Source organism: Gracilinanus agilis, chromosome 6 (assembly GCF_016433145.1).
Source record: "Gracilinanus agilis isolate LMUSP501 chromosome 6, AgileGrace, whole genome shotgun sequence".
Lineage (NCBI taxonomy): Eukaryota > Metazoa > Chordata > Mammalia > Didelphimorphia > Didelphidae > Gracilinanus > Gracilinanus agilis.
Window position 1 is genome coordinate 39,937,186 of NC_058135.1, and position 12,081 is coordinate 39,949,266.

Sequence of the window (12,081 nt, forward strand, 5' to 3'; positions counted from 1 at the left end):
TCTGGTCACTATGTTGAGTGAAGACTCATGTCAGATAGTGTAATTAAGAAACAATCACAATATTAGTTTGGGGAGTATCTCTGGACCTTATGTAATCACTAAATTGCATAAAAGAGATATTCTGTGTCCAGTGTCTTTGACCTCTATTACTGGGGACTACTAGCCTTGTCAATAAACAGATGGGCTTGGATCTTTTGTGCCTCAGCCTCTCATTATTGCAAATGTATTGTGACATTAGCGTATGGGCAATCCAACTAGAGGTTGACACAAAACTTCTGTAAATTACTAGGTACGCCAAAATATCTACAGAGATATTTTTATGCAGCAATTGATCCAACAAGAGATGCAGGGGAAAAAAATTTCTGTGTGTCTTTGCTTCCAGAGGAATACAAAATTTCTTTAAAGTTTTCCTGCCAAAGGATAAAATCCAAATGGAATTCTTGATTCACTCTCCATAAAGGTTAAAAGGGAAACAAACTTAAAATGTCCCCCCAGAGAAATGGAGGCTCTCACAAAAAGGAATTATATGCTGAATGGTTGTTTTTTTTTAAAAGGGATGAGGCAAAGTGATGGTGAACTTTTTAGAGATCTCAGAGACCAAGTGCCCAAACTGCAACCTCCATGCCACATGTGAACCTTATCCCAGACAGGGGAGGGAGGAAATGCTCCCATTGGGCTGCTGGGAAAAGGGGCAGGTGATGGGAGAAATGTCCTCTGGTGCATGTGAAGAGGGGGAAGGGAGCAGCCCCCTCCAGTATGCTTTGGCACATGTGCCATAGGCTCACAAGATAGTAGAGCCCCTGAGCTGGCCAGGGCTTTTTATCACCTCTAAGCCAGGACTCAGGGAAGCTTGGGCCGTCAGGAAGAGGATTGAAGTTTCTAGAGACAAGGGAAGTGCTGGTCCCATCACACCTTCTTGGTGTGGATCTGGGTTGAAAAACCAATCTTGCTGTAGTGTTTTCTTGGGTTTCTTGATTGTTCTCGATCTGGTATTCTTGACCCTTGATAGAATAGTAGTTTCAGAACTGGACTTTTTGCCCTGGTGAATCTAGCATCTTCAGCTGACTTATGTATTATGACATGAGTCCAGACAGCCCAAGATCCTATGAACTGCAGAGTCTCTAGCTGTGGGTCTCAACTGATATACAACCACACATTTATGAATTGATCAGTTGGTTAAATTTGAGCAGGAGATGGGAACGGTTATATCTTAGGCAAATACTCCTATTAGTGTAAATAGACATTCTGAGCATGGTGGGGGAGTGAGGAAGGAGGAGTCCTAGAGCCTGCTGCCACCCTGCTAGGTGGGGTGACATCATTCCTAGGAAGGGGGAATGAAAAGTGGCTGCTAAAATATGGGCTTAATAAAGTAATTGATGGCCAGCCAATAGTGATAAAACTGTACAGGTAAACTAAGCATCAAGAGGCTAGGGGCCTTTTAGCCCCATCCTTCAGTGTCCTTGGCCCCTCTGAATACTTCAGAGAAAGCTCCAAAGAGTACCACCAACTGTCTGTTTATCTTTCACTTATAAATTAAATCTAACCACATTCTGGAGTTTCAAACAAGATACTTGATAAATGACTCATATTGATGTATTGAAGTTATATCTTTAAAGCACTCAATACACTCTCATAATGCTTATAAAGTGACAATGATTCCCCAAATTTCACAACAGAAAAGAATTTAGAAATAAAATAATAATATATACAGTATCATGTATTTAAAACACGAAACAAAATTTATTACTAGTCAGATGACATCAATTTAGTCCAATTTATTTCCAAATTATCCTATATAGAAAAATCATCAAACTTGGGGCAGGTAGGTGGGTCTGTAGATGGATAGTCAGGCCTGGATCTGGGAAAACCTGGGTTCAAATCTAGTCTCACACACGTCCTAGCTCAGGCAAATTACTTAACCTTAACTGCCTAGCCCTGATGACTCTTATGCTTTGGAACCAATACTTAGTATCAATTCTAAGACAAAAGTTCCATGAGTATTTTCTTACAAACACAGCTTTTTACTCTTTCAATAAGTCCCTTAGGGCCTACCCCTAGCAATGGGATCGCTAGACCAATGAGCAAGAACAGCTCTTCATGTATAATTCCATTTTGTGATTTCTTAAAGAAATTCACAGTTGCTCTAGCAATGTAATATTAGGCCTATGTTCTTATAAGCACTTTAGCTTATCTGGTTCTCAGTTAACATATATTACCAGGAAAATATTTTGCTAGATTGGACCTTAGGCAACAGACACAATCTGTTGCCAGAACCATACATTTTCCAACAAGTCTTTCCAGTTTGGTCATATCCAGTGGAATTTTAGTTATAATGCTGCAACTCCTCAGGGGTGCAGGATTACCTTGATAGTATAATGAGTGTTAAGGTAAAACTATTGCAAAATATTTATTCTCCCTAAGTCATTGTTGTCCCACCAGAAACTATGTTTGGACTTTGTGTATCAATATTTTCACTATTTATTTCCTAGGTTCTTGATGCTACAGTGGCTACATTTTCTCTTCCCCATCTTGATCATTTTGGTGAAGTAATTCAACTCTACACTATCCTCTTCTCTTTTTGAAAAAAAAATTATTTTTTAAACATTTCAATTTATTGTTAATTAATTAGCATTCTTTTCCTTTAAAATATTTAGTTTATTCTCTTCCTACCTCACACCCCCTTCCATTGCTTGAGGTGAGCAATGTGATATCAACTATACATGTGAAATCATTCAAAACATATTTCCACATTAGTTGTATTTTTAAAAGGAAGAAAAATTTAGAAAAGTTGAGAAAAGAATATTTTAATTGAGTTCATCAGTTCTTATTCGGGAGGTCAACAGCATTTTTCATCATGAATCCTTTGGAATTGTCTTAGATCATTGTCTTGATCAGAAAATTTTTCACAGTTGATCATCATTACATCATTGCTGTTACTATGCACAGTGATGTCTGAGTCATTCTTACTTCACTTTGCATCAGTTCATATAGGTTTTTTTTTGTAAAACCCTTGTACTTCGGTGTATTGTCTCATAGGTGGAAGAGTGGTAAGGGTGGGCAATGGGGGTCAAGTGACTTGCCCAGGGTCACACAGCTGGGAAGTGGCTGAGGCCGGGTTTGAACCTAGGACCTCCCGTTTCTAGGGCTGGCTCTCACTCCACTGAGCTACCCAGCTGCTCCAGTTCATATAGGTTTTGCCATCACCCCCTTTATCATTTCCCATAGCACAATAGTACTCCATCATAGTCATACCTCTTCAGCCATTCCCCAATTAATGAATATCCTGTTGATTTCCAATTCTTTGCCACCATAAAAAGAGTCACTATAAATATATGTCTGTATCTTCATTCTTTTCCTTTGATCTTTTTTGGGATACAGACCTAGCAGTGGGATTGCTGGTTATAGCCCTTTGGGTGTAGTTCCAAATTGTTCTCCAGAATGGTTGGACCAGTTCACTACTCCACCAGCAATTCATTATTATGCTTATTTTTACTTCATCTCTTCTAGTATTTGTCATTTCTGATAGGTGTGAGGTGGTACCTCAGAGCTGTTTTAATGTGCATTTTTCCAATTGATATTGATTTAGAGTATTTTTTTCATAGGACTATAATTAGTTTTGATTTCTTCTTTTGTAAAGTGCCTGGTTATATCCTTTGACTGGTTATCAATTGGGGAATAGCCCTTATTTTTATAACTTTGACTCAGTTCTCTACTCAGTATATATTTAAGAAATGTGACCCTTATAGGAGAAACTTGCAGAAAAAATTTAAAATATCAGTTCATTGTCTATGGTACCTTTGAGCATAATGTAGTTTCCCTGTCCTTTTAGTTAGGTTATTTTTTGCATTTACTTTATCTGAGATCAAAATTGCTCCTTCTGACTTTTTTACCTCAGCTGAAGCATACTAGATTTTGCTCTGGCCCTTTATTTTAACTCTTTGTGTGTATTTCTATTTCTAGACTATCTCTGGAATGAAAAACATTTCTGGATTCTAGTTTCTAATCCATTTTTTTAACTGATTAGGATCACTTTGTATTTCCCTCCATCCCATTAGCCTCTGTTTCTTCCTCTCTCTTTTTATCCTATCTCTTTTCAAAAGTTTACTTTGCTTCTAACACCTGCCTCCTTAATCATGCTCACTTTTATTACATTCTCTACCCCCCTCCATATTTATTAGATATCTCCTTCTCTTCCTCTTTCCCTATTGGGTAAGTTATTTCTATACAAAAATGAGTGTGTGTGTGTGTGTGTGTGTGTGTGTGTGTGTGTGTGTGTAGTATAATCTTCCCTCTTTGAACCAATTCCAATAAGAGTGATGTTCAAGAATCGCCTGCCATCCTCCCCCATTTTCTTTTTCTCTTCATTATAAAAGCTCTTTCTTATATGCTTTTTCATGTGAATTTTCCCCAACCTACCTCTCCCTTCCTCCTTCTCCCCATGAAGCCCGCTTTCTCCCCCATGCATTTTTTTTTTTTGAGATCATGCTACACTTGATCTTAACTTAAAGGCTGAGAAATGATTTTTGGAGATCATTCTAACACAATCAACACACACCCATGCCCTCTAGGTAGTTGCCCAAATAACGGTGAAGTTCTTAGGAGTTACGTGTATCATATTCCCATGTAGGAATGCAAACAGTTTGAGTCCCTGATGATTACTCTTTCATCTTTATCTTTTTGTGTCTCTTGAGCCTTTTGTTTGAATGCCAAATTTGCTATTTAGCTCTGATATTTTAATGCTTGAAAGTCCTTAGTTTCACTAAATAGCCATTTTTATCCCGAAGTAAGTGTGTTGGGGTGCTCTGCCCCCTTGTCACAGACTTTGCCCAGTGATCTCATGTATTTTTAGGCTAGAAAAGTATCTCCCTCTGACCTGTTGACTTTGCTACTCCAAGAAAATCAAATCAATGATTTGAGGCTTTATTTTAAAGTTGTTGGGAGAGTTCTAGAAGCTGGGTGACTGCTTCTAATTCACCATCTTAGCTCTGCTCTAGACTTCATCCATTTCACCCTACCTTCTTCAGGAGATTGTTCCTTCTTTATCCCTATTTTTGTTCCCTGTCTCAAAGCTGCTTACAAACTATCTACTGTGTCTAAATATTTATTTCTCTCTCATCCTTAAAAATACCTTCCCTTGGTCAAACCATCCTAATTTTTGTCCCGTATCTCCTCTTTCATGGCTTAACTTGGAGAAGGTTGTCTTTAATGGTTATCTCCACTTCATTTTCTTTTTCTCCTAAATTTGTTGCAGTCTGGCTTCTGATATTCAACTGAAACTGAAAATTTCCCCCCAATGTTACAATTAAAAATGATAAAGACTGATATTACAAGAGAAATTAATATTTTAATAGCCATGGTTTTGTTGGTAAAATATATATATATATATAAATGACCGCGCTTGACTATTTTTTAAATTTACCACTGGAGCCCATCCTCTCTCTCTCCTCTGTCAGCCAGCCCTTCAGGAAAACCAAGAGACCTTCTCTAGGCCCTCCTCTGAATTTAAGCTGCCCTATGCGTGGGGACCTTTTTTTTTTTACATCCCCACGCCCAAAGACTGGAAACCCATTGGAATCATGGATAATGTAGTCTCAAAGCCCCCACGTGTCCATAGGGAGTCTGCTAGACACTTCCAAATAGCACTTCCCTGAATTCAAAACAAATACCAAATATTTGATCTTTTACCAATTTTAATGGCCTTTCTCAATTGTCATCCCTCTTTACCTCTTTGGCCTTTTCTTCATCTGCTTACCCTTTTATCTCTCTAGGGTTTTAGGATAATTGCTTTCTCTTAGTTCTCCTCCCACCTGCATGACTCCTCTTTTGTCTGCTTGGCTGGAACTTCATTCAAGTCGCTGCCTGCTAACCAGAGGTGCCCTGCAAGGTTTAGTTCTAGCTAGACTTTTAGCTCTTTTGCCTCCAGACTATTTCACTTGACCTCACAAGTTCTCATTCTTTGTCATCTCTGTCGATTATCAAATCTAATCAGGCCTAACCTCTTTCCTAATTTAGTTTCCCATTTCTATCTAGTATGAATTGGATCTTATCCTACATGCAACAGGTCCCAAATTAAACAGCTTTCCCCTAAAACTGTTCCTTTCTCTTGAACTTCCCTTTTTCCATTTAATTATGCCTTTCTTAAAAAAATATCTTGCTTTCCCTCCCATTAAAAGTTTCCAACATTTTCCAAAGAATATCGAGTCTTGAATTCTCTCCCTCCTTTCCTCTCCCCAGTCTCCTACAGTCTTCAGATGACAAGCACTCATATAGATTTTACATGTGCAATCACATAAAACATTTTCCCATATTAATCCAATTGTGGGTATTGGAGAAAAGGAATCTCCAGGGTGGAATTGGCAGACTTACTGGCTGCTTGTATTCAAGACTGAGTGAGGTTTTGAAAGGAGGCTCCTGGGATGGGGTTATGGAGACAGGGAGTGATGTAAAGAATGACCAAGGTCAAATTTTGCTTCTGCTACTTATTCCGTTTGACTGACTTGGGCTCTGGTTTCAGTTTTCCTCCTCCGTAAAATGAGGTTAGACTAGACCAGAGCTGCTTAATCTGTGTCAATCTGAAATGAAGACAAGCCATTCTTCAAACATTATTTCTGTGGTTGTATATAAGGTTGTGCTCCTTTCACTCTTCATAATTTCATGTAGGTCTTTCCATGTTATAAAAAAAAATTACCCGGTTCTTCATTCTACAGCAATTGCAATAGCTTGTGGTTTAGTCTCTCTACTCTCTCCTCCAAAGCTGAAATGATGTAGCTATTTCACTCCCTGTCATTTCCAGGAATAATGACAGAATCCTCTGTTTGGCTTTCAAAGCCCTTGATAACTTGGCTTCCCCCTCCCCCCTCCCCCCATGCCTTTAGAAACTGTCATCTCCTCTGACCAAATATCTAAGGTAGAATGGCTAAAAGATGTGGGTCAGTTTCTTGTAATTTGGGTTATCAGATTTATGTGTGTCTTCCAAGAGATGACTGAGGTGTAGGCAATGATTAGGTGATTTGGAGTGATTAACTTCAACCATTTGCCTTGTAATCCCTTATCAGACACTGGAGTAAGAATTGCAAATTGAAATCATTTTTCAAAGTGCAGATGCATTTATTGTTCTGTCCAGCTAAAAGGAGAAAACTACAGGAGTCTATAATGCAGTTTTAAGTTTTATTTCTCTCCCAATCCAGTTTTCATAAAAGATTTAGGCAACCAATTAGAACATACATAATTAGCCGACACCTGTATACAGTATCTACATTGTTGTTTCTACATCTTCTGTTGAACAAGGTCTGACATCCTTGAAAAAACCAAAATGTAAATCAAAAGGAGCCACCAATGGAAAAGCAGATTCCCCTCCCACGCCTTTCTACTGCCAGCATTCTTAAAGAGGAACACATACCCATGAACCAGGGTGAGGGGAATCCCTAAGAGGAAGAAATAAAGGTTCTGTCTTCCAGAGGTTAAAAAGTAAACCAGCAAATTTAAGAGCAGGAAGCAGTGGCTAGAATACTTAATTTTTAAAAAGGAAATTCAGAATAAGTGGCCATTATTATGGCTGAAAAGAAAGATCCTAGCTTTGTTCTTACTGTCACAATTACTATCTTGAAATATTTACTTCTTCACAGTGTAAATATAAAAATGATCCACATAGGCAGGTTTTATTTGTTAAAATAGATTCTATTTTAAGATACATGCTATAAAATTATTCTAAAAAAGTGAAATCTTTATAGCTCTGTTAAAATAAAAATTAAGACTGTTTTTACATATAGAATTTACTCTCAATTTGAAGTCATTTCTATAACTCTAAAAGGCCATGATAGCTTTATATTTTATAATACATTTCAATGTTTGCAATATAGCTATTTCTTTAGATTCTCTTCTAATTGTTTCATTACTGCTAGCAATTATTTAATGACCTCTTCTAGATTTTCCCCAAACGAATTCACAAATTCAATTTTTTTCTATATAAATATGCAGACATGTATGAGAGAACCCATTAAAACATATATAAGCTTCATGATGCACACACACATAGACACACACATACACATACACACATAGGTTTACTTTATAAAGTCCACCAGATGTGCATATGTTTATTTACATCCAAAGTGCTTTTATGATTAGCTCTTAGTGATTGATGAGACAGAGGGAAAGCAACAAATGGCAAGCAGCCTCATTCTGAAACTTGTCTTCCTATCAAAGAGGTTCCAGTGCCAATTCTCAATTTTTATTGAAAAGCACAGTGATTGTACTCATTCAACAACAACAAATAACCTAACAAATGTAGGACTAAGAAGTCTATTTCTTAGCTCTCCATTCAACCAATCCTCTCTTGGAAGCAGAGAGCATATGACTAGGCTATTTATAGAATACTTACACAGTGCCCTGGCAGGGCTAAATGCAACTTTTCACTTTACATATTCAGAAGTGATTGGAATTTAACTCTAATGTAAACAAAAATATTTATTCTTTTTTATTAGCATAACATTCTTTATAAATATATCTGTTATTCCCTCCATAGTTTTAGCTAGGACTACTACATTTCTTGAAGCTGCAAAGAGTAAATTAAATAATTAACAGGGCGGGAGTTTCTACAGCATCTCAGTAGTTTTCGATTCATTCATGAGAAATGTAATCAGGTACATCAAAGCAAAGGCTTTCTGGCCTTTCTGCTCCTGGGGGTAAGTCTCCTTACACAAGACCACTGACTTACTCACGATTCTAAATATGGATCACGAGATAAGCAAGTGGTGTAGATGCTGCCCCCAGTGCCACAGGGCGCAGTTTCTCTGAAAAGACCAATACAACTGAAGAAGAGAAAATTAAAAGGGCATTAGCAAATATTTATGAATTTGGTTGGATCTGTGGCTATTCTGAATTCATTTTTCCAAAGGAGTCTTTGGGACAGGCAAGTATCTCAGGCAAAGCAGAATGCTCTGCATCTTTTCCTTGAGTCTCACTGATCATACTAGAGAGGATTACCCATAAATAATTTAATTAGAGTTAAATGCTAGCCAAGATAAGCCTCTGCATTTTACTCTCATCTTAAACCCTGTTAGCTATATTAAATATATTCATGCCTTAGTAAGTTATCCTTGAGAAAATATTTTCAGAATAAAACACAAGAATCTATTAGTCAAATTGATTTTCTACTGTATTATAAAACTGTTAGCTCAAAGGGTTATTGAATCGGATGGGCAAATACTTGGACATGGCTATGACGACCGTAACATTTCCTCACTGAATACATTTGAGAACCGTGGAGGTTCTTCTGTTTTGAAATCCTGCAGGTAAGAAATGGGATGTCTTGTCAATATCATGAGCTCCACTAGAAAAAATACAGGATATTTTGCAGGCGATTTGTTATATATTTCATTCTTGGATCAAATGTTTATTAAATATTCACAGTAATTTTAGAGAAGTAACATTCATGTCTTTAAAAACCTCAATTTATGCATATTTTTCTAGGCAGGTGCAAAATATATGTCAGTGCTTTTCTACAGAATTGCTTCAAGTTCCTCGTGGATGCAGCTACAATTTCAGGGATGGCTGGAGGAGCCCCTTCTCTGTGAGATGAGATTTCAGGGTTTTGTAGATATTTAACTGTTGCTCTGGCTGAAGTACCAGCAGTTGCTGAAGTACTTTGCTAGGATTTGGACCCCTGAGGATAAAAAAAAAAAAGATTTACATTATTTCAAGGTTGTGAATGGAAACAAATTTTTGTCTCTTCAAGTTAGGAGGAAGGAGGACACTGCACAGCTAGCATTGGAGAGGTTTAAATTGATATTCTTTTCAACGCTAAGAAAGGACTTGTGATTTGTAATCATACAATAACTACAAGCCAATGCACCTCTGAGACTTCATGTGAAGTGGCGGTGACTGAGTCTCCAGATCGTTTTTGTCATCAGAGCCCAAATTTGGATAGGTTCCACCAGGCTGTAAAGCTTTGAATATGGGTCCGACGACAGAAATGTCTGCTCTCTGGCCACAGAGAATATATTCCCCAGAAGGATGGCCCCCAAGGTCGTTTTTGACCCCAGGATCCAGAAAACAGGTAAGACAAAAAATGTAAGCTAGGCCTTCCACTTTTGCAGCAAAGGCAACTTAACCAAGAAGAGGGATTATCTATAAATATTACTGTCGGCACTTTTAAACATATAGTCTTCAAGACATGACTGGAGAAAGAGAACTGTGCCCACAAGGTCAGAAGGGAAGGAGAGCTAATAGATCCTCTTCAGACAGAAAGAGAGCATATTGAACAAGAAATGTTTTTTAGGGTCAATGAGGTTCAGATATAACCTATATCAGACTATTCATTGTCTCAAGGAAAAGGGAGGGAAGAAAACTTGAACTCTGAAATGTCAAAAATTGTTTCTTCATGTAACTGAAAAAAGAAATGTTTTATAGGAATATAGTTGTGCTCTGCTCTACTCATCATATGTTTTATTAAATATACCAGTGTGCAACATGGCCCCAGGCCAACTTTGGCATGAACACACACACCAGCTATTTGACAGCATTTATTAAAGGCCAGGAACACATGGATTGTTATTTGGTGACTTTAGTATAAAAGAAGACAGAGGAAATGACAGAAACTTAGTTTGAAAATATGATTTGGAATCAAGGGGTGTGGTGCAGACTCCTCAAAAACCCCATGCCAGTACAGCATTAATAATTTCTTCAAGAAGAGGTCCTTGAAGGGAGCAGATGGGTGGCTCAGGGTATTGAGAGCCAGGCCTTAGGTCCTGGGTTCAAATTTGACCTCAGACACTTCCTAGGTGTGCGTCATACAAAAATGAAACTATCTCAACAGAGGAAACTTAAACTATGAGGACCCAGTGCACTTGCCAAATGGCTTCACCCCCAGGGAACTAAAAGCTGAAAATGTTGGTGTTTGAAACAAAGCTGAGAAGGCATGAGAGGAGTCTGCTGCAATGGGAATTCACTTTTGTGGGGCCCCACATCCACCTAAAAAGGAGAAAAGGGCGATTCTCTCGGGAGCCTCCGAGTGATTTAGTTGACTCTACGGATACAAGTCCTTCAAGATCAAGAAATTCTGCAGTAGTGTCCACACTGACTCCATCAGACTGTGCTCCCCAGAAGTCAGTGTTCAACTTATTAGTTGCTTTTTGAACCTCTCTTGTAACCTAGAAAGTTCCTTGATGATAAAAGTGGTCCATCACCCCTTGTCTCCCCAGCCAGAAATCACATGCCAGGATGTAGCAGTAGGGTAAACATGGGGCTATTTGTAGCACTGGTGGGAATTCCCGATTCACTCTCACTCATTCTGTCTTATGGCTGTGATTTCAGCTAAATGCAGCCGGAACAAGTCAGGATCCACGCCCATGGGCTCATGGCAATAGTCTGTTTTTATGAATTCTTATCCTTGCCACAGAGCTGACAGGTAATTTCTTCCATTTCCCCATTCTTCCATGCTTGAAATTTACTCATGTCATCCTAAAATTTATGTCTAAATCATGTGCCCATTGGGATGAAATGAATGTCTATATATAGTTTTTTTCCCCTTTAAACTATTATCTTTTGTCTTAGAATCAATAGTAATCAATACTCTCTGGCCAGATGTGAACCCAAGACCTCTCATCTCTAGGCCTGGCTTTTTCTCTATTGAGCCACCTATTATGGTGTGCTTCCCCCCTCACCCCTATTTTATTTTCCAGTTTTCCCAACATTTTCTGTTGAATAGTGAGTTCTTGCACCAACAGCTGAGAATAGCTAGTTTACTATGCTATCAACTATCAACTTCCATTTCATAACTAGTTCTAAAATGTTTTGACCATCATGGCTTTGTAGTATTACTTTGAAATCAGGTACTGATGGCACCTTAAAATCAATTGGAAGTGGGCAGCTTGGAGGCTCAGATCAGGCTCAAAAGAAGATGCCTCTTCTTTCCATTGATTCTTTGACATTCTTGAACTTTTTCTCTTCCAGATGAATTATTTTTCCTAGCTTTATAATATAGCCTTTAGGCAATGAATAAGTCAAATAATTTGGGGTGGGTCATTATTTTTATTATATTGGCTCAGCCTACTTATGAGCAACTCTTTCTATTTAGATCTG

The 12,081-nt window shown here is 38.1% G+C and overlaps 1 protein-coding gene across 1 annotated transcript in view; it reads right to left on the reverse strand.

The window, feature by feature from the left end:
- Positions 1–9,194: 9,194 nt before the first annotated feature.
- Positions 9,195–12,081, reverse strand: part of CDS1 (CDP-diacylglycerol synthase 1) — a 79,046-nt gene continuing 76,159 nt past the window's right edge. Inside the window, exon 16 of the mRNA XM_044681613.1 lies at positions 9,195–9,664. Coding sequence (XP_044537548.1) covers positions 9,535–9,664 — 130 coding nt within the window. The 3' untranslated portion in view covers positions 9,195–9,534. The remainder of the gene's footprint in view (positions 9,665–12,081) is intronic.